Below are 23,252 nucleotides of genomic sequence, written 5' to 3' on the forward strand. Positions count from 1 at the left end.
GAGTCGGGGCAACTGAACGGAGCCGAGTGTTTACTGGCTGGATGCCCTTCCTGTTGCCAATGCAGAGTTCGCAGCAGATAAATAGATAAAATTATGACAGACCCTGCAAGAGCCCAGAGAAATAGTTCTTGTCTTGTAATGAAAGGTTCAAGCTAGCAGGTCTTATAAAGACAGAAACATTTCTTGCACCTTGGCATGTAAGATACACCTGGTGTGCCTTTAGACGTATTGGCCACCCTGTTTGAAAATTCTGGAAGTTGTTTGATGCAACAATCCTAGTTGACTTCTCTGAACACTGCTCAGAAATGGTTTTTTATATTCAAACAGCAGAGTCAATGCACAAGAGAGAGGAGTCAATCAGCCACAGGAAGTTTCTACTACTGCAGAACTAACAAAGAGAGTGGGTGGGTGGAGAATGCCCCAAGGGGCTAGAGAATGTCTCCCCAAAATTAATTCAATGAAAAGTGGGTGCAGTAAATTATTGACAGAATCTCAAGAAGGGAGAAAATGGAAAATTAGAGAGAGGCTATAACAGGCTGGCATCCTAAACAGATGCAATCTATCTTCCTGTATTGTGTTGCAAATCTTGTTTCTTTTCAACCTGTTTATCTCATCATCGAAAAGGAGAACTGGCTTGTTTTCAAATTTAAAAGATGGCACTCGTTGAGCGATCACAGCTTGGTTTCCCAAAGCCAAAGTCAATGAGATGAAGTATTCGCTAAAAAAAAATAGCAGTAAACTATTCAGAATTGCTATTTTAATGCGGTTGGTACTTTGCCCAGAATTTTATAAGAATATATTTACGTTTTTGGCTTTTTAAGGCATTGCTTCGACTTTCAGGAAACGTCTCATTTGTGTCTTTTGCGTAACCATGCTTATGAGATTTTAAAAAGATAAAATAAAATTCTATATTTAGCTGGTTTGAGACCTTTGGATGCAATTGCTGAATCCAAGCTAGGAGTACCCAGCCAGTAGTAAATTTGATTAAATTGCGGGATTTTAAAATAATAGTTTGTAAACTCAATATGCCTTTAAAAAATTATAATATATTGTTGGACTGTGGAAGTTGGCATCCAGATAGAGCCTACTTCTGCAAGCCTCACAGCTTGCAAGATTTCACGCCAATTCTAAAGGTGAGATAGAAATATAATAAAAAAACAACAGAAACTTATTTAGGTTTGAGTTTAGGGACAAAAAAGCATTTAAGATGGTTGTGGGTATCTGTTCTCCTAACCTCTCTCTTAATTAAATCATGATTTAATTAAACACAGCATCAAATTTATATATGGATGCTGCTTTTAGCTGAACGGGGCAACGTATTACAGCTAATCCTTGATATTTGTAAGTGTGAAAAGCAGTCATTAGTCACTTTTTCAGTGCTATTGCAACTTCAAACTGTCACTAAACAAATGGTTGTAAGTTGAGGTCCACCTGTATTCGATGTAGGAGATGACCAGGCTGAGCCTGAGGGAGGAGTCAAAGGTATCATAAGTCAGAAGTCCCTGCGTGCCCGCAAGAGATCTAAGTCCAGCCCAACTTCAATGCCTTCTTATCTCCCACTCATTTCCCTTGACCATTAGTTGGCCAGATTCTTGCAGGGAGCTCAAACTTGCAATAAATCTTTATACTCCTTTGAACTGCCTGAATCTCCTGATTATCTCGGCCTTTGATTTTCTCATTTCTAAGCTTTATAATCTATTTTCTTCTACCGTATGTAAGTTGACACAAAACAATCATGTGACTTATTTTGGCTTAATGCAGGGATCTGCAAACTTGGGTCTTTTAAGACTTGTGGACTTCAATTCCCAGAATTCCTCAGCCAGCTTGAACTCTGGGAGTTGAAGTCCACAAGTCTTAAAAGACCCAAGTTTGCAGACCCCTGGCTTAGTGTATGCGTGAACATAATCACTTTATTTTGTAAACCATGATTTCACTTAATATTATGAATAAACCTGGTCTTACAGTTCGTCCACAAACCATAGTGGAAATTAACTATGGTTTAACAGAATATGTCTATTTCCAAAGCTGAGCAATTGCTGGGAATTGAAATGGGATAACTGTGGCACCCTTTGTGACAACAGAAGCTTGGCCTTGACCTTCCTCTGATAAATTGCCTGTTTCTTGGCTGTTCTTTCTTTCATTTTTACAGGTTTATATACCATAGATTAGTCTCAACCATGGCATTGAAGATATAAGGACTTCAACTCCCAAGATTCCTCACCAGTCATGATGGCTGGGGAATCCTGGGAATTGAAGTCCACACATTTTCTAACTGCCAAGGTTGAGAAACACTGCTACATATGGTTTTTAACTGAGGTGAAGTGCAGCACGCAAGCAAGCTTGGATGAATGCATTTCCACTTTTCCTGTCTTTCTCTGTTTCTATATTCTTTGCAAAGTTTAAAAATTCCCAAACAGGAGGTCTAGAATTCAGAAGAAATGACTGAACAGTCACTGATTTACAGTATATGTCTGTTGTGTCTTGCCCGCCCTCAGAGCAGCCGGGGCCTTCTTACCTGCTCCCGAACACTGAGGAATGTATGCCTCCCGGCCCAAGTCCTGGCTCCATGCCCACACAAACTGCAGAAGAAGGAGCATCTCCCTGCCCCAGCCCTGACTCCATGCCCAGGCAAACGGAGCAGCTAGACCCCTCCCCCTCCTCCACAGCAGGTGAGCCTGAGGAGGGTTTACGCCCAACAACAGCTGATTGGAGTAATCCTCGCATCAGAAGACTGGATAGGCGGAGGCAACAGAAGGAAGGGAGGGGCAGGCCTTAATGAGTGCTGAGTCATGGAGCCACACCCCATGGCCTATATAAAGGATCTGCTTTCTGGCAGTCTCTGAGTCAGGCAAAAGTCGAACTTATCTTGCTGAAGTCACTTACTGGTCTCCTGCCTGCTCTGAGGACTTTGCTAGGACTTTGGGCAGAGCTGCAGAGGCAAGCCTGATTCGGATTTCCCTGACCCAGCTGTCAGCGGAGGAGTGGGACACGACAATGTCTGTTATCAAATGTGGAAGGCAACTGGTTAGGAGGAAATAATTGGATTACAAATTATAGTTGTGCTTTTTTACACATTGATTGGAAGCATTCAGGCAAATTAGATAAGTAGCTGGGACGGAAAATTTGCCTAGATAGACAGAACACCTCATAATTGGAGGTTGGGCTATTTCACTCAGCAGGATAAAAACAGAGTTGCATATTCTGAGGCTATGGAGCCAGTGAGATCCTGAAGCTTTGGGAGCAACTGCACAGCCCCTCCAAAACTTACAATAAAGGTGTAATTTTAATGTAAAATGCACATGCAGTAAGTCCCTCTTCAAGTCAAGGGTGGCTTCTCAGTAACTTCCCAGACACAGTCCATGCAATTTTCTTGGAGAAAACATGGAAATAACTTCAAAATTGTATCCTTCCAGGTTGTTTTCAATGGGCCAGTTTACAAATTTCCTACTGGTCTCACACCTGTATTAGTCAAACTCAATTTTGCTCAATAGGTAAAGGTAAAGGTTCCCCTCACACGTACGTGCTAGTCATTGCCGACTTTAGGGGGCAGTGCTCATCTCCGTTTCAAAGCCGAAGAGCCAGCGCTGTCCGAAGACGTCTCTGTGGTCATGTGGCCGGCATGACTCAACGCCAAAGGCGCATGGAATGCTGTTACCTTCCCATCAAGGTGGTCCCTATTTTTTCTACTTGCATTTTTCATGTGCTTTCGAAACTGCTAGGTTGGCAGAAGCTGGGACAAGTAACAGGAGCTCACCCTGTTACACGGCAGCACTAGGGATTCGAACCGCTGAGCTGCTGACCTTTTGATCGACAAGCTCAACGTCCTAGCCCCTGAGCCACTGCGTCCCTTTGCTCAATATCTTAGCCCAAAAAAGACAATTCGGGGCGACCCCTATACTGAGGCAAAATGTCCTGGGAATAGTTGTATTTTCTTTGAAAAAACAAAAGACAAAGCTGATATTTAAAATACATGAAATAAACATGAACATTTATTTATTTCTTAGATTTTTTAAAAATCCTTCCTTTATTACTTTATAAGTAACTCATGGTAGAGAATATACCTAATACTCCTTCCTCCTATTTTTGCTGCCACAACAACAACCTGGAGAGGTGGGTTGGGCTGAGTGAGAGGGACTGGCCCAAAGTCACCCAGCCAGCTTTCATACCTAAGGAGGGACTAGAACTCACAGTCTCCTGGTGATTGACCCAAAGCCACCCAGCTGGCTTTCAGTTTTAAAGTGAGACTAGAACTCACAGTTTCTTGGTTTCTAGATCACCACCTTAACCGGCATTGGACCGGGATATTTACGGGACCGCCTGCTGCCGACAGTTACCTCCCATTGTCCGATACGTCCAGTGCGCGCCCACAGGGAGGGTCTTCTTAGGGTGCCGTCAGCTAGTCAATGTCGGCTGGCGGCCCCCAGGGGAAGGGCGTTCTCTGTGGGGGCCCCGGCTTTATGGAATGAGCTGCCGGTGGGACTCCGTCTCCTCCCTGATCTCCGGACCTTTAAGCGCGAGCTCAAGACTTTCTTTTTTCACCAAGCGGGGCTGGCCTGATTGATTTTAGTATGGGGGTTTTAGTGGGTTTTTATAGGGTTTTACCTAGGTTTTAGTTTTGATAAATTTTAGTTAATATTTTAATGTTACAGCGATTGAATCAGTTTTTTAAATTTGATAGTGTATTTTAAATTTTTGGGGATTCTTGTCGTTTTATTGGCTGTACACCGCCCTGAGTCTTCGGAGAAGGGCAGTATAAAAAATATGAATAAATAAATAAATAAATAAATAAAACCACTAGGCTAAACTGCTTTTCCTTTACATTTGACCTCACTCTACTCATGTTTTGTAGTATCTCCTCTTGCACTCTATTCAGAGCAGCTCTGAATAGGACAGCATCTATCTTTTGCTAAAATGCCAAGTATTATGTACAAAAAATGTTCCATTAATGCAATTTTTATAATTAACTCTCAGAGTACTAACAAGGACAAAGAAAGGCATCAAATTTGTGAAAGACGTAGGATCCCAAATCGCTGTTTTAGAAAACGAAATGCTATATTTTCACCCAGTTGTTCCATTAAATCTACTACTGGCAATATTCCATCTATCCTCTTAATTGCAATGGAACCGCTGTTTGCTTTTTTTTTTCTTATTGAAAAGTTTTTTAAAAAACACAGAAAGGTAGAATATACGGTATTTGTTCAGGGACTTACCCAGATCTGCTGTCGAAGGGATGGCTTTGGCTGCTGAAGTTTTATACCTTGATCCTCCAGCCGTTCGGGATGCAGTTGCTCGACATACGGAAACGGCACTGATGCCATCACTTTTGTGGCCCATGAGAGCGTTGGTTGGATACAAGAATCTTGCATAGGACACCACCTGAAAGACAGTTCCACAACCGTCAGCAACAGATGCCCCATGATTTTGGCAACAATCTTTGGTTCCCAAGTACCGTATTTTTCAGAGTATAAGACACACTTCCCCCCCCCTCAAAGACGGTGAAAATTTGGGTGCATCTTAAACACTGAATGTAGCCCCACCCACCCTTTGGCCTCTGCTTTCCGGCAATTTGCCTCCTTGCAGCAAACAGCAAACAGTTTCAGTTTCAGCACAGCCTGATTAGCACAAGGAGCTGATTGTTGGATTGGGCTCCCGACCATCAGCTGTTTCAGGCTGCAGGGATTGCCACTGCCTATTGCCTATACTCCACGCGCCCCATTTTCAGCGTTCACTTTTTGCTGCAAGGAGGCAAATTGCTGGGAGGCAGAGGCAGATTTTTTTTCTTGTGCTAATCAGGCTGTGCTGAAACTGAAACAGGCTGTTTGCTGTATGAAGGCAAATTGCTGGGAGGCAGAAGCAGATTTTTTTTTTCTCTTGTTTTCCTCCCCAAAAAAGGTAGCTGCGTTTTATAGTCTGGAGCATCTTATACTCCGAAAAATATGGTAATGTATTTTCTTGGAACAGGAATTCCCTGTGAACAATTCTGCCAGTAGGAATTTCATTTCCCAACTTTGGTTGCCACGATATAAAAAAGATGCTGAAACTCTAGAAAGAGTGTAGAGGAGAGCAGCTAAGATGATTGGGGATTGGTGGCTAAAATATATGAAGAACAGTTGCAGGAAGTAGGTATGTCTAGTTTGATGAAAAGAAGGTCTAGGAGTCCACCATATATATGTATCCTAATGTACAGGCTAAATGTTGGAGAAGTGATTGTAAAGATGCCACTTATTACCATATATGGTGGACTTGTAAAAAAGTTAAAGCATTTTGGATTAAAGTATGGTGGATCATGCAGAACATTATGAAAAAGAAGATTAAGTTTACTCCACAGTTCTTTCTACTAGGAATAATTATGGATTGTACAGCTATAGAGACTAAATTGATTTTGAACTTAATAACAGCCGCAAGACTTTTGATTGCTCAATATTGGAAGAAAGAAGAATTACCTACAATTGAAGAATGGACACTCAAAGTATCAAATCTGGCAGAAATGGCAAAAATTTCTGCTTATTTGAAAGACTATACACAAGGAAAATATATTTTAGAATGGAAAATGTGGATTGATTATATTCAAAATAAGTATCAGATAAAAAAATATCGAACAGCATATGAGTAAATTTAGGAAATATTTTGTATTAGATATATTTTTGAAGGAGAGAGGAATTGAGAGTGTGATTATGTGTGGAGTGACTAGAGATTATAATTTAGAATTTATTTTGGATTATGATTGTTAGTTTTGATACCCTGCATTTTGTTCTGGGAAGTCAGGGTGGGGGTGGGGGTAAGGGGAGGGAACTGGGGGTTGAGGGAGAGGATGGAGTGATGGTTAATGTACAGGGATTATTGAAGATGTATAAATATAATTTATGTAGGGTCGGGTCTGCTCAGCTACCATTTTAGAATGGTGGGGAGGGAGAAAAGAGGAGAGAGTAGGAGGTAGGAAAGAGGAGAAGAGGAGTAGAAGAGGGAGAAGAGGAAGGAAGAGGGGTAGAAGAGGGAGAAGGAAGGTATAGGGTGGAGGGAGGAGAGGATGTAGATAAGAGAAGGGGAGGAAGGTCTGGAAAGTAGAAGAAGGTAGAAGAGGGAAGAGAGTTAAAAGGAGGGGGTGGTGAATGGGCAAGCCCGACTAATTGTATATGACCGTACTTTGGATGAGTTGTTGGATATGAATGTAAAAATAAAACTTTTTTATTAAAAAAAGAAGGTCTAGGAGTGACATGATAGCAATGTGCCAATATTTAAGGGACTGCCACAAAGAAGAGGGGGCCAACCTATTCTCCAAAACACTTGAAGTCAGGACAAGAAGCAGTGTATGGAAATTAATGAAGGGGAGAACTAATCTAGAACTAGGGAGAAATTTCTTGACAGTCAGAACATTTAATCAGTGGAATGGCTTATCTCCAGAAGTTGGGGGTGCTCCAACACTGGAGGTTTTTAAGAAGAGATATGACAGCCATTTGTCTGAAATGGTATAGGGTTTCCTGCTTGAGCAGGGGGTTGGACTAGAAGACCTCCAAGGTCCCTTCCAACATAGTTATTCGGTTGTTCAACTTTAGCTCCCCATTTGGAAGACACAAGTTCAATTGTTGAAGGGCCACAACACATCAGAATTTTGAGCTTGAAAAATTAATCAAATCTGGGAACCCAGAACTAACTAGTGATACTGCATGCCTTAACAGCACTGAGGGTTATATTTGCACAATATTGGAAAAATGAAGGAACACGGCGAGATGAAGAGATAATTAGGAAGACACTAGATTGTGCAGAAATGGACAGACTTACGCTGACGATTAAACAGAAAGAAGACACAGAATATTATCAAACATGGACTTTATTTTACCAGTGGTTGGAAATAAGAGGTGGAGATTAAGAATGTAATCTGTATTTTTAAGTGAATTAAATAACCCAGACAACACGATGTTTATTAAGAAGGTAAAGGTTCTCCTCGCACATATGTGCTAATTCCTGACCCTAGGGGGCGGTGCTCATCTCCGTTTCAAAGCTGAAGAGCCAGCGCTGTCCGAAGACGTCTCCGTGGTCATGTGTCCAGTATGACTCAATGCCAAAGGCGCACGGAACACTGTTCCCTTCCCACTAAAGGTGGTCCCTATTTTTCTACTTGCCTTTTTTTACGTGCTTTCGAACTGCTAGGTTGGCAGAAGCTGGGACAAGTAACAGGAGCTCACCCCGTTACGTAGGACTAGGGATTTGAACAGCTGAACTGCCGACCTTTCGATCGACAAGCCCAGCGTCTTAGCCACTGAGCCACCACGTCCCTCCAATGTTTATTAAGCACTAACAAAATGTAAACAACAGAAAATCAATAGAACCTTAAAAAAAAAAACAGAGGAAAGGACACCTTTGGGATATGGAAGCTGACACACACACATACCCCTATACACACACACATCCCTACACACACACACGCATCTGGAAACCTCCACATCACAACACAAATGGCTTGTTCCACACTGTGGGGTCTTACCTTGCCATCAGCCCCTAGTTCCACGCCTTCCATTCCTAACACCATCTCCGAAGTGGCTGAAATTCCGCCCGATGGATGCCTCTGTTTCTGGCCCTCTATTCTCAGCTCGCTGTCCAGAAAGCAGAATGAGAGCAAACCAGAAAATTCAAAGTTGCTTTCTTCTCATCCCCAGCCCCAAACTAGCTCGGTCAGCAGTTAAAAAAAATAATAAAGCACCCACGCACGTTCAAAAAAATTAAAAGGGCAATTCCCTTGTTTGAAAGCGTTTGTTTTTAAAAGAAAGAAAGAAAGAAAGAAAGAAAGAAAGAAAGAAAGAAAGAAAGAAAGAAAGAAAGAAAGAAAAAAAGAAAAAAAGAAAGAAAGAAAAATAGTTCAGTAAATAATCAAAAGAGGACTTAGTTGGAGTTCATCCTATTTTTAAAAAGAGTTTCATGCAGTTGTATCCCCAGATGAGGCTCAACGGTTAAAAGTTATTCCCACGATTTGAGAGGACTGAAAATAGAACACAGCCTTCAAACTGAATCCTAAGGCTGGAGGATATAATATAGGAAAAGACGTAAGCTCGAAAAGCTATAAAATACGCAAAGAACTGATCCAACCATGGGAACCTCTTTTGCTAGAAATAACATCTGTGAACTTTACTTCGCACTCATCCCCCCTACTTCAAAACTACATAAAAGAAGGAAGTTTCCGGGCAATTGTTAAACTCATTTAAATTTATGCCCAGTGGGATATTATAGTCACACAGTGCTTAGAAAGAAAACATTCTGCCAAGCTTTCCCTAGCCGGCTGTCCTTCGGATGTGATGCGATTGTAACTCTCAGAATTTCTTGCGAAACATGAGAAATGTTGGAAGGATTTCGAGCTTGAAAAATTAATCCGAAACTGGGAAGCCAGAACTGACCAAATATGAAAACTACTTTCTTATATCTTAAAAGCACGTATACAGGTAGTCCTTGTTTTACGACCATAATGGAGACTGGAATTTTCAGTTGCTAAGCAGTGTGGTCATTAAGAAACCATTACATGACCCGACCTGATTTTATGACCATTGGTTTTTTTTTACCGTGGCTGTTAAGCAAATCACTTAATTGTTAATTTTTTTTTTTATTGGCCAAGTGTGATTGGACACAAGGAATTTGTCTTCGTGCATATGCTCTCAGTGTACATCAAAGAAAAGATACTTTTTAAAAAATTATTATTATTATTATTTATTAGATTTATAAACCGCCCTTCTCCCGAAGGACTCAGGGCGGTGTACAGCCAAAATAAAAAAAAGCAATATACAGTTAAAATACAATTAAAAAACTTATTATACAATGTGGCCGAATTTAAAATAATTAAGAATCTAAAAAACCCCAATTAAAACCAAAGAGAAATTTAGAAGTTAAAACTAAACAATTTAAGAAAGCCCCGCACGAACAAACAGATATGTTTTCAGTTCGCGGCGAAAAGTCCGAAGGTCAGGTATTTGGCGTAAACCAGGGGGGAGTTCATTCCAAAGAGTGGGGGCCCCCACAGAGAAGGATCTTCCTCTGGGGGCCGCCAGCCGGCATTGTCTGGCGGACGGCACCCTGAGAAGGCCCTCTCTGTGCGAGCGTACGGGTCGGTGGGAGGCATGAGGTAACAGAAGGCGGTCCCGTAAGTACCCAGGTCCCAAGCCATGGAGCGCTTTAAAGGTGGTTACCAAAACCTTGAAATGCACCCGAAAGGCAACAGGAAGCCAGTGCAGTCTGCGCAGGAGAGGTGTCACATGGGAGCTACGTGTGACTCCCTCTATCACCCGCGCAGCTGCATTCTGGACCAACTGAAGCCTCCGAGTGCATCTCAAGGGGAGCCCCATGTAGAGAGCATTGCAATAATCCAGGCGGGAGGTAACAAGAGCGTGAGTGACTGTGCATAGGGCATCCCGATCAAGGAAGGGGCGCAACTGGCGAACCAGGCGAACCTGGTGAAAGGCTCTCCTGGAGACGGCCGCCAAATGATCTTCAAACGACAGCCGTGCATCCAGGAGAACACCCAAGTTGCGCACTCCCTCCTTTGGGGCCAATAACTCGCCCCCAACAGTCAGCTGACTGTATCGGGGTGCCGGCATCCACAGCCACTCCGTCTTGGAGGGATTGAGCTTGAGCCTGTTCCTCCCCATCCAGACCTGTACGGCTTCCAAACACCGGGACAACACTTCATCATATAACTTGTTGCTGGCAATCCTTATGATTTATATTGATATATTGACCATCAGTTGTGTTGTAAATGTCATACCTTGATGAACGTATCTTTTCTTTGATGTACATGAGAGCGTATGCACCAAAGACAAATTCCTTGTGTGTCCAATCACACTTGGCCAATAAAATTCTATTCTATTCTATTCTATTCTATTCTATTCTATTCTATTCTATTCTATTCTATTCTATTCTATTCTATTCTATCAAGGTACAACATTTACAACACAAATGATGGTTAATATATCAATATAAATCATAAGGATTGCCAGCAACAAAGTTACAGTCATACAGTCATAAGTGGAAAGAGTTGATGGGAACGATGAGAAGATTAATAGTAGTGCAGATTTAGTAAATAGTTTAACAGTGTTGAGGGAATTATTTGTTTAGTAGAGTGATGGCCTTCGGGAAAAAACTGTTCTTGTGTCTAGTTGTTCTGGTGTGCAGTGCTCTATAGCGTCGTTTTGAGGGTAGGAGTTGAAACAGTTTATGTCCAGGATGTGAGGGAATTGCATGGCTGTTAACTGAATCCAGCTTTCCCCACTTATTAAAAGCCAGCTGGGAACACTGTGGCCATCGTACATGCTAGTTGCCAAGCCTCCAAATTTTGATCTGGTGACTGCTGGGATGGTCATAAGTGCGAGGAGCAGTTGTAAGTCAGTTTTCAGGGCCATCATAACTTTGAATCATTGTTAAACAAATGGTCATAAGTTGGGAATTATCTCTATTCAGCTGCACGCAAGCCCATGTTATATATTAGACAAGCTTGCAATTATATTATTCTACTGCCTTTCCCCAAGACTGTTAATCAGTAGCTAAACTATTTGGGGTATTCAATCTATGTTTCCCATCCCCAAATAATTCATTCGGCTTTGATTAAAATGAAGCACTTTTGAATGTCTTCCCTATTTCCCATCAAGCTAGAAAGAAGTTTCCCATACGTTATTTATAGCAGTGGCATCTGTATGGGGGACGCCTGTCAAGAAAATATCCATTTCCTTCTTCACTGCACTAATCACAGGAACTCAAGAGTGATGACATATGTTGTTTTATTTTTATAGCAGGGCTAATTAAATGTGATATACATCCAGCAAGAACCCGAATCATGTTGTGGGATTTCCGAAGGAAAGGTTATTAAATGAACAGTCTGCTTATCAGCTCTCCTTTAATTAAGCTTTAATGAGTGATTAATTTCTTCTCAAATTCTAAAGTGCGAGGGCCAGGGATAGCAATAGCACTTAGATTTATATACCGCTTCACAGTGCTTTTACAGACTCCTTTAAGGGGTTTACAGAGTCAGCATATGACCCCAACAATCTGGGTCCTCATTTTACCCACCTCGGAAGGATGGAAGGCTGAGTCAACCAAACTGCTGGCAGCCGGTGATCAGCAGAAGTAGCCTGCAGTACTGCACTGTAACCACTGCGCCACCACGACTCATGGATATAACTTATGGGGTGCAATACTGTTACACACATCATCATCAGCCCTTGGATGAACTAGTGTGCATTCATGATAGATTGCAGGATTCTCCAAACGGCCCTCATCTTGTCCATGATGAAAAGAGCATCTGAATATCGACTTGGCCCGTTAAGACTGGAACAAATGTCTCAAAACTAAGCTTCTGTTCAGCTTTATGTAAACTAAAATGCAAAAAAGCCGACGATAGGAACATACTAGGCCAACTTACTAATGTAATTTCATTATCCTCAAGAACAGATTTTTCACATATATATTTGGAGCTTTTAACTACACAGTTAAAAGCTTTTTAACTTAAGATGATAATCGGAACTGGATAATTCATTGCCAAGCAGTAATTCATTGTCAAGTGGAGCATCATGGGATCACACCCAATTTTTTAGAACCATTTTTTCCTTGTTGTTAAGCAAGACATTACATGTTTGTGGCTTGTGACCTTCCCTGTGGGTTTTCTGTTAACGTTGTTTTTCAGAAGACGGATGGGACTGTCATAAATTGCAATCACTTAGCTGAGGGTTGCTGTGACGATTGTAAGTGCAAGGACCAGTCATAAATCACCTTTTCCCACAACTGTTGCATCTGAACAGTTGTTAAGTGAATGTTCCCAAGTCAAGGACTATACTTCCAAATTGCACCTTATCTCCTGTACTAGCTAAAATAGGTATTTTTCTCTTCTGCGTGAAAAATACATCCCTTCCACTTTAATATGTTAACTATTAACAATATTTGACTAACTTTTTTTTAAAAAAAATTCAAGTTAAAACTCTCACTTAAATGCTATAAACTCTGCTAGGAAAGTATCAATCTGAAAATAAAGTATGAAGAACCAGCCTCATTCTAAAGCAGAGGTCTCCAAACTTGGCAACTTTAAGAAATTGTGGACTTCCACTCCCAGAATTCTCCAGCCAGCATGGCTGGCTAAGGAATTATGGGAGTGAAGTCCACAAGGCTTAAACTTGCTCCTGTTCTAAAGCGATCATCAATATTATATGATCTGAAGCAAAACTATATTACTGCAAGGATGAACAGTATGATCTTATCCAACAGAGTAAAAAAAAGGTGAATGACTTCAGGTAAGCTTAGAAAAACGTTTGCAAGATTCTCCAGTAATCCAGTGATGGCTATCCCAAAGGTATTTTTTTCAAAAGGCAACTGGGTTGAAGAAGAACAGAACTGAAGATGCTTCTTGGATGAGAAGCAAAATGTCTTTAAGGAAAAACAAAACCCACTTTGCCTTTTGAAAAAGCACCTTTGGGATAAGCTTCGAAAGACAACAACTTCATAGCCCATCAAAGATACTTGTAAGAAAAATTGGTATTTCTCACCTGATCCTTAAGCTCTCTCCATAAGGCAGGATAGAAAAAGCCACACAAAGGGTTCGTTTTGCGCAAATTAACACTATCCTGAAAAGAAAGGGAAAGAATATTGTGAATTATAGTAGCACTTTCATTCCTGGATCAATAGGCCTTTTAACTCGGGTTTTTATTAAATAGCTTCACGTGAGCAATTAGAAGCCCAGGTTTTTATTTTTAAAAAATGCAGCTATTTCACTCTTTCCCTAATGCAAGATTTAGAAAAATAACTTCTTGAGTTTCTAACAGAAGTCATCTGTAACCATCTCTGCTGAATGGCCTTCAGTGAGGAAGACTTATACAATATTGGTGAAACATTATGTGGCACGCTGGAGACTCTAAATTGCATTCCCCAATTATAAGATAACCTTTATTGTCATTTTTTACTGTGGGCACACTGGCACACACTAAAAATGAAATTCTGTTGCTGGCTCTCAAAAGTGTATACATACATAACACACACACACACGTGTGTGTGTGTGTGTGTGTGTGTATGTAGGTCTTGGCATATTCGGGTCTTTTCCCATGTAAGGTTGAGAGTATCTTGGCGACGTTTCGACGAGGTATCACAGTATTTATAGAGATGGCAGCTCTGACCACGCTTTGCTCTCACAAGCACAAAGCCGAAAGCACCAGCCTGAAGATGATGAGCGAGACCTCGTCAAAATGTCGCCAAGATACTCTCAACCTTACACGGGAAAAGACCCGAATATGCCAAGACCTACATACCTATACCCATGAAAACCTACGAAAACAAATATATACACACACACACATATGTATATGCCTACACCCTAACACCGTGATGGCGAACCTATGCCAGGCGAGCAACAGCTGGCACGCAGAGCCCTCTCTGCGGGCACGCGAGCCGTCATCCAGCTCATGTCCACTGCGCATGCGCATGTGCCTTCCACAGGCCAGCTGATTTTTGGGATGCTCGGGGGTGGGGCGCATGTGGGAGACATGCAGGAGGGGTCGCGCATGTGTGCCAGGTGGCGGGGGGAGTGCGGAAAGCAGCGGCGCGTGCATTCCAAAAGTCTAGAAATGGATCTGTTTCTGGTCTCTAGAAGGCCTCTGGAGCCCGAGGAAGGCCGTTTTCGCCATCCTGGAAGCTCAAACAAAGCCTCCGGAGCCTGGGGAGGGCAAAAATGCCCCCCCACCCGCCATGGTGCAGGTTGCTAAATTTTTTGAATCCCACCCCTCGCGTGCATGCGCGAGGGGGTTGTCATGTGCATGTGCGTGGGGGGTCATGCACGCATGCATGGGGGCTCATGGCATTATGGGTGCTGGCATGCGTGCACGCTGTTGCACATGCGCTTTTGGCACCCAAAGAGAAAAAGGTTAGCCATCACTGCCCTAACATATAAATACATATAAATATTAATCCCCATCCATCTTGAATACGTAGTGGAAAGAGGACTCGCCAGAGTTCACATGGTTAATACTGTATGGAACAAAACTGTGGCCGAATCTGGATGTTCTGCTTCAGATACAACGAAGCCCCCTCCCAGAAGGTAATAAGAAAAACAGGTTGTGAAGAGGATGTGTAGTGTCCCAGACCAGGGGTCAGCAACCCGCGGCTCTGCAGCCGCATGTGGCTCTTTCATCCCTCTGCTGCAGCTCCCTGTCGCTGGTCGGCTCCACAATCAATAGGTCTTTCAGTTAGGACAGGTAGATGAAAAAGGACGCCGCACTAGGAGGCAGCTCTATGATGGGGGAACTGGACTTCCAGTCGGCAGAGGAAAAAGGACGCTGTGCTAAGAGGAGTCTCTATGGTGGAGGAACTGGACTTCCAGTCGACTCCAGAATTGAATGGGGGGCTTCCGGTTAGGACCTTTGTAGCTCTTTGAGTGTTTAAGGTTGCCGACAATCCTGCGGACTCTCGTCAAGCAACGCTTATATGTTAAGTCTTGGATAGAAGGCAGTGAACTGCCAATAATCTTTTCTGCCGTCCTCATCACTTTCCACACAATTTCCCATGCTACAGAAGTTACTAGGAGACTAGAGTGTAGATACCTCATTCACTCCACTGGAAGAGAATCGGGAAAGTGAGGCAATTCTCCCTTCCCAGAAAAAGTTATCAAGGAAGGAAAAAAAAATGGGGGGGGGGGGGAATAGCCACTGTTTCTCCATCTTTTCAACCAAGGCTCGTAATTTTAGCTTAATCCGGAAATTCCTGGGATTAGGGAGAGAGATTAGTCTTTGGTTAAGACATTGCTGTTCCAAAAAGACTATACAATCTGTGACCTTCAACTTAATTTCAAATGTTTTCTGAAAGGAAATGATGAGGCTTTTGGAAAGACAACTGGGTCCAACTGAGAGCCACGTTGGTCTAACGGTTGGCACCAGGCTAGAAAGCAGGAGACCATGAGTTCTAGTCCCACTTTAGGCATGAAAGCTGGATAGGTGATTTTGAGTCTATCACCAAGAGACTGTGAATTCTAGTCGCACTTTAGGAATGAAAGTCGGGCAGGTGATTTTGAGTCAATCACTAGGAGACTGTAAGTTCTAGTCCTGCCTAAGGCATGAAAGATGGTTCGATGCCTTTGGTCCATTCACATTCTCTCAGCACAACCCACCTCACAGGATTGTTGTTGTGGAGGAAGGCGGTGAATATATATTCACCACCTCGAGTTATTTATGTAAATAATAAAGGCGGGAAATAAATAATCTAACCTAACTATACCGTACCTTATCGTACCGTACTGTACCGTATCATACCAAAATAAAATAAACTTAAAATAAAATAAAATAAACTTTAAATAAAATAAAAATAAAATCTCTGCCATTGGTCAGAGAAAGCCAGTAGGGTACACCTAAGGGACCCAGCCGAACCGCCATCCCACTCTTTCAGCTATTTTGTTCCCCCAGTGATCTATGAACCAAAACTTGCATCTATTTGCCCAGAGATTTACTTCAGTTAAAGCAAAGGTCACCTGCTGTTCCGTGTGTCGTATTGCCTCATATTCTTGATGAAATGTACCTTCTTCAAGCCTTTGTGTCGCGGAGATCCAGATACGTGCTTCGTTCTAGATTTCAAAAAAAGAAAAAGAAAAGAAAAGAAATATGCAAATATCTGTGATTAAAAAAAAGTCTCAAGGATAACGAATGTCGTAGTTGGATCGAGCATGCATGCTTAGGTTTGGGTTTTTATTTTTAATTTTTTTTGGCTTGAATGAGGGTGGCGGGGAAAAAAAGGACTTGCAAAGCATGCAATGGAAGGTTAATGCTGCTTTTGACAAGTACCTGCGCGCACTGGCATATCCCACTATGTCTTCTAAAAACTCTAGAGAGCAGCGCTGGGAGATAAAACGCCTTCTGCAAAAATGCACAACAGCACGAAGAGCGAATCGTATTAGTTCATGGCCTCCAAGAACTGCAAACCATCAATCTAAGCCACGGGTGTCAAACTCAAGGTCCGCGGGCCAGATCCGGCCCGTGGAATGCTTAGCTCTGGCCCGCGGGGTTGCCCTGGAAAAAGTGGAGCGGCCTGCAGTGCCTCTGCCAGCAAAAATGGAGCTCGGGAGGGCCACGTGTGAAAAGGAGGCCGTCGCAGCTGGAAACGGAGCTCGGGATCCTGTTTTTGCTGGCAGAGTGCTCGCGCCACCACAGGTGTCCTCACCCGAATGATGCTGAGATGGCCACACCCACCCTGGCCATGCCAACCCCGCCTCCCCCAAGGTCAAACACAACCCTTATACAGCCCTCAATGAAATCGAGTTTGACACCCCTGATCTAAGCGCATTCCCATACAGGTAGTCTTCAACTTACAGCCTCTCGTTTAGGGACCGTTCGAAGTTACAACGGCACTGAAAAATGCTGGCTCATGACCATTTTTCACACTTGATGAGCGATGCAGTATCCCGGGTGTGTGTGTGTCACGTGATCAAAACTGAAATGCTTGGAAACTGGCCTGTACAGTGGTTGGAGTGTCACGTGATCACCTTTCAGTGACCTTCTGGACAAGCAAAGTTAATGGGGAAGGCAGATTCACTTAACAATCTTATTAACTAACTTAACCGCTGCAGGGATTCACTTAGCAACTCTGGCAGGAAAGGTCGCAAAACGGGACCAAAGTCACTTGGCAAATTGTCTTGCTTAGCAAAGGAAATTTGGGGGTTCAACTTTGGTTGTAAGTTGAGGACTACCTGTATGGTCATTTTCCCACAAGTAATCTAGAACTCTGGCCTTTCAGAGAAAGTTCTCACACCGTTATAGCCACCAGATGGACTTTTTTGGACCACAGGTTGTGAACAACTAACGCTAAACATCAGAGGTAGCAACCCTGGGCCTTGCAAAGTACAGTAATGTGGTACATAGTTTTGGGAGCAGACTGATCACAGAGTTCTTGGGAACAGACATTGAATTCAACATACTCAAGAGCATACCTTATTAAAAAAAAAACACTGAGTCATCTTTTGATGAATTTTCCCACGTTTCTTTTTTAAAATAGCATAATAGGACACACAGCATGAAAACCACCGAATGAGAACAGTCTGTTAAGAACAAAACTTATTATTCCATTTCCATTTCTGAGCGGCCTTCAACTCTTTAGGAAAACTCTTCAGGGTTTTTTTTCCCCACCCCCTCCTGGGATTTTACGTAAATATCAGGCCTGTATTTTTAATCATTAGTCGCCGCAGCATTTCTTTGCCCTAGCTTTTCATGTGGAAACGAGCGTGTTCAAAAGTCATGCTTCAGTGGTTATTAGTACTTGCCAGAAGAGAAGAAAGGAAATTATTTATAGACTATTGATGATTTTTTTTTAAAAAAAAGGTGTTGCTAGGAAGGCCAGGCGTATGTCAGAGACAAAGGATTTCCTATCAGTTCACCGTAAATGGCTATCTGTCGAAGTACAATCGTTCTGAAATGTAAATAAAACTATGTTCTTGCCTTATCAATACTGTTGGCAAACTGTTGTGACCCAGGCCCAAGTAGATAGTAATAAACTTAGTCCGTGGAAAAACAAACTTTATTTGAACAGCTGGGAATGAAGTAATTCATGAAGTAGTTCAACTCAAAGTAAAACAAATGCCTCCCAACACAAATTCCTCAGTTATCTCAAACTCAAAACTTAGTCCAATTAGGCAAACTGCCAAAGGCCCTTCCTGGCAAACGTCCAGAAGCCAAAAAACAAAAAACCAAACCAAACCAAAAAAAACAACAACCAAAGACATAGACGAAGCAGAAAGTGAAGCAGAAGATGCAGCTACAACGTTGTTTTCTGGCGAAGGCCAAATGCCGGTGCTGGTCTTCTTAAGCCTTATGGGAGGGGCCAATCATCTCTTGGCCCTACTCCCGAGTTGTCCTCTCTGCTTGAGGCACTCTTGCCTTCTGGCAGCTCTTCTCATACGTGCATTAGGAACAGGCTCCTCCTGTTCCTCTGCCTCACTACTATCAGGCTCTGGAGGCTCTGGAGTCCGCACCTCATTCCCCGATGGCCCTGGCCTCACCTCAGCCTCATCGCTGTCCAACTCTGTTGCCAGCTCCATAGGCTGCTGACGGACCACAACACAAACGAAACTTATCATTCCTGGCCCAGCACTTATTTTCTCTAAAAAATATATTCATCTTTTTTAAAAAAAAGAATCACTCAGTGGTGAAATCTGAACCGGTTTACTACCAGTTGCTGGCTATGCATGCACGTGCACCAAATGCGAGGTGTATATGTGCGCACGTGCAGCGCACACCAAAAGGAGGCATGGGATAAGTAGAACAGTGCGGTGTATGTGTGTGTGATCAGCTGTGGCACACAATTTTTTTTTTACTTTTAAAAGCATTTTTTTACAACCTATTCTGCCAATTACGCTGCTTTTAAAAGTAAAAAAAAAGGCTCTGATGATTGCGCTGCTTATCTGTGATCGTCTGAGCCTTTTTTTTTTACCTTTTAAAAGCATTTTTGAAATTCCTATTCCTATCATTCGGGTGGGAAAAGCGAGCGAGCCGGAAAGAAGCGGCAAGCGGGCGATTGGGTAGGCATGCGGGGGAGGCAGGGATTTTTGCTACCGGTTCTCTAAACCACCCGCTGCCATCGCTACCAGATCAGCTGATCTCGTCCAAACCGGAAGCATTTCACCCTGGAATCACTGACCTGACAGTTTGCTTTAAAATTGGTTTAAGAATATTTCAGACAACATGAACAGTAATTATCCCCGTTTCTGGTTAATAATAATAATGATCACTTTTGTTTTGCTAATAGAATATGACACAGAGGCAACGGGCTGGAAAAGTTAATTACAACTCACTAGATTACATTGTCTTGCTGTATTTGTATACTTTTTGAGCAAATGGGATTTTTTAAAAATCCCAGTTTATCTAGGGGCAGGGGTGTCAAACTCAAGTCCCGGGGGCCAGAACTGGCCTGCGGGATGCTTAGATCTGGCCCATGGGGCCGCTCTGGAAACAGCGAAGGACTGGCCCGTGGTGCCTCTGCCAGCGAAAATGGAACTCGGGAGGGCTACACACGGGTCCTTCCAAGCTCCGATTTCACTGGCAGAAGGTTGCAGGAGGCCGTCGCAGCTGAAAACGGAGCTCAGGAGTCCGTTTTCACTGGAAGAGCGCTAGGGCCACCACGGCCACCCCCGACACAAATTATGTCGAGGTGGCCACGCCCCCCCAAGATCAAAGACAACCTTGAAGTGGCCCTCAATGAAATTAAATTTGATACCCCTGATCTAGGGGCTAAGGCATCAAGCTAGAAAGAAAGGGACTGTGAGTTCAAGTCCCGCCAGCTATGGGCCAGTCATTCTCTCTCAGCCCAACTCACCTCACAGGAGGAGCAAGTGTTTGTATTTGCCACCTTATTTGTAAAAATAATAAGGAAGAAACAAACAGGAAATTGACCCACCTACCCACCCACCCACAGACCTTCTAGAAGTGATAGATTAAATTCAAGGAGTTTAATATGGAGCAAACTATGAAGACCAATAAAGGAGTATTTTTGTACCTCAGGGTTGAAATGAGGAGTCCTCGGTGGTCTCTGAGCTTGCTTGTTTTCTTGCAGATGTTTCATTACCTGAACTAGGTAACATTATTAGTTATTACCATAGCACTGATGATGTTACTTAGTTTGGGTAATAAAACATCTGCAAGAAAACAAGCAAGCTTTTGTGTATTGTGGTTTTTTTTGTATTGCGTATTTTAAGTTTTGGAAATTTAATAAATATTATTAAAAAAAAAAGAAATACTAGTAGGCAAACTACTGAAATACTTGAAGCATCGTCATATACTTACTATAATAATAATAATAATTATTTGGAGATAATTTATACTGATGATATAGCCTTTTAAAGATCTTAATGAAAGATATTTTACTTAAATATGTAGAAATGATATATTGTTATGTATTTTTCCGTTTGCTAACAAGGTAGCGTGTTAGGCACCTTTGGGCAGCATTGAATAAGAAATTAGAATTAACTCCGGTTCTCATGAAAAATGGATGCTTGGTTCTAATTACTGTAGGCAATTTATATAAGAAAGAGGTTACAGTATTATTTTTGCTAGAATAGAAAAGTGGAAAATTGTTACAGTGCCTCCGTGAGGGAGATGGACTGCTTAAAATGCGATTGATTAATACGGTAAATAAACATTGCATGATAATATTATTTCATTTTAAAATATTTCTTATTTTCTCTTTAGAGGAAGTCCTTGACTTATAACAATTCATTTAATGATCTTTTAAAGTTACAATGGCACTGACTGTTTTTCACACCATTGCAGCATCCCCATGGTCATATAATCAAAATTTGGATGCTTGACAAGTGGTCTATATTTATGACGGTTGCAGTATCCGGGAGAACTGTGATCCCCTTTTGTGACCTTCTGACAAGCAATGGGGAAACCAGATTCACTTTACGACCATGTTACTAACTTAACAACTGTGTAGTGATTCACTTAACAACTGTGGCAAGGAAGTCCATAAAATGGAGGAAAACTCACTTAGCAACTGTCTCGTTTAGCAACAAAAAGTTTGGGTTCAATTGTGGTTGTAAGTCAAGGACTACAGGTACCACAATTCTCTGTGTTGTAAACTTAAGACGTACCAGGTCCGAAAACCAGGTTTGCTAACTGGCCCGCACACACAGAAATATGATATATTATTGAAAGAACGACAGGTCCCATCCAGTCTTTATAAGAATACTTTTTGGAAGGCAGGGCTGGGGAAAAAAAAAGAACTGGCAGGAAGAGATATATCTATTAATTAAATCCCAGGTAATAGTACCAATAAATCATGGTTATGGTTGAACACTTCTGGCAATTGAAACATTAAAAAAAAAAACAACCGTGGGATTATATGTCAAGGCATGGAAAACCGTATCAATAAAGGAAGAATTCATTCATCAAATTTAATGGCATATTGTGCATTCAGTATAAATGTCAGCCTTCATGAAAAATAATTCTTTAGCAGCAGATGAATGCTGGCCAACGGCTCCTATAATCAAAGAGCTTCAGACATTTTTAAAAATAAGATTTATAATCTAAGCACAAACCTTTGGTGATATTGCCGGGATTATTAACAGGAATGGTAACAAACAAATGCTGTTTGTTAGCCTTAACTTTATTAAAGCTAAAGAGTGATGGGAAAAAAATCCTACCAGTTATGGAGCTAAAAGTGTTAAAGCTCACAGAGAAAATGCAAAACCCAAGGCTAAAAATTCTTTTTTATTGATTTATTGTGGTGGGGTAGAAACCTAAGAAATAGAACTAAAAAGACTTGCTGGGTCACGTTTTTAGTAAAATCGTGGTCATACATTGTATTCTGCCACTTAAAATATTCGTATATTTTAGCACTGGAAAAAATGGGACATTCCAGATGCCACTGAAATACTGCAGCAGGCAGTGCCATCTCTGGAGAATTGGTCTGAAAGTTGCATGAAATCCACAGGCAGCCCACAGATTACCCAGCCTCTGAATCTACCACGGCAGCATTTTTCAATTTAAGGCAACTTTAAGAGGACTTCAACTCTCAGAATTCTCCGGCCAGGGGACTCTGAAGTCCACACATCTTAACGTTAGAACAACAGAGCTGGAAGGGACCTTGGAGATCTTCTAGTCTAGTCCAACCTCCACCATTTCAGACAAGTGGCTGTCCATTCTCTTCTTGTCTCTGGAGGAGGCAAGCTGGTTCATTGTTCTCACCAGTAGTGGGTTTCAAAATTTTTTACTACCGGTTCTGGGTGTGGATGTGGCTTGCTGGACGTGGCTGGGGAAGGATACTGTAAAATCTCCATTCCCTCCCCAATCCAGGGGAAGGATACTGCAAAATCCCCATTTCCTCCCGATCAGCTGGGACTTGGGAGGCAGAGAATAGATGGGGGTAGAGCCAGTCAGAATTTTTACTGCCGGTTCTCCGAACTACTCAAAATTTCTGCTACCGGTTCTCCAGAACCTGCTGAAACCCACCTCTGGTTCTCACTGTTAAAAAATTTCTCCATATTTCTAGGCTGCTTCTCTCCTTTTATTTTTATTTATTTATTTATTTGATTTCTATACCGCCCTTCTCCCGAAGGACTCAGGGCGGTGTACAGGCAAGAATAAAACAGACGGTGCAATATACAAATTTAAAATGCAGTTAAAAAACTTATTTTAAAATTGGCCTGAGAAATAAAATATATAATAAGCTAAAAAACCCCATTTAAAATTAATTTCTAAGAATTTAAAAATTTGTTAAAATCAATTTAAGCCAGCCCCGCGCGAATAAAAAGATGTGTCTTCAGT

The 23,252-nt window shown here is 42.0% G+C and overlaps 1 protein-coding gene across 1 annotated transcript in view; it reads right to left on the reverse strand.

Annotated features, from left to right (window-relative positions):
* CABLES2 (Cdk5 and Abl enzyme substrate 2) overlaps nt 1–23,252 on the reverse strand; it is a 72,299-nt gene that overhangs the window by 22,686 nt on the left and 26,361 nt on the right. The window contains exons 2-5 of the mRNA XM_058177104.1: nt 16,472–16,564; nt 13,509–13,586; nt 8,483–8,591; nt 5,211–5,376 (exon numbers count right to left, since the gene is read on the reverse strand). Of these exons, the coding sequence (XP_058033087.1) occupies nt 5,211–5,376; nt 8,483–8,591; nt 13,509–13,586; nt 16,472–16,564 (446 nt within the window). The remainder of the gene's footprint in view (nt 1–5,210; nt 5,377–8,482; nt 8,592–13,508; nt 13,587–16,471; nt 16,565–23,252) is intronic.

The sequence above is a fragment of the Ahaetulla prasina genome, chromosome 3 (genome assembly GCF_028640845.1).
Source record: "Ahaetulla prasina isolate Xishuangbanna chromosome 3, ASM2864084v1, whole genome shotgun sequence".
Lineage (NCBI taxonomy): Eukaryota > Metazoa > Chordata > Lepidosauria > Squamata > Colubridae > Ahaetulla > Ahaetulla prasina.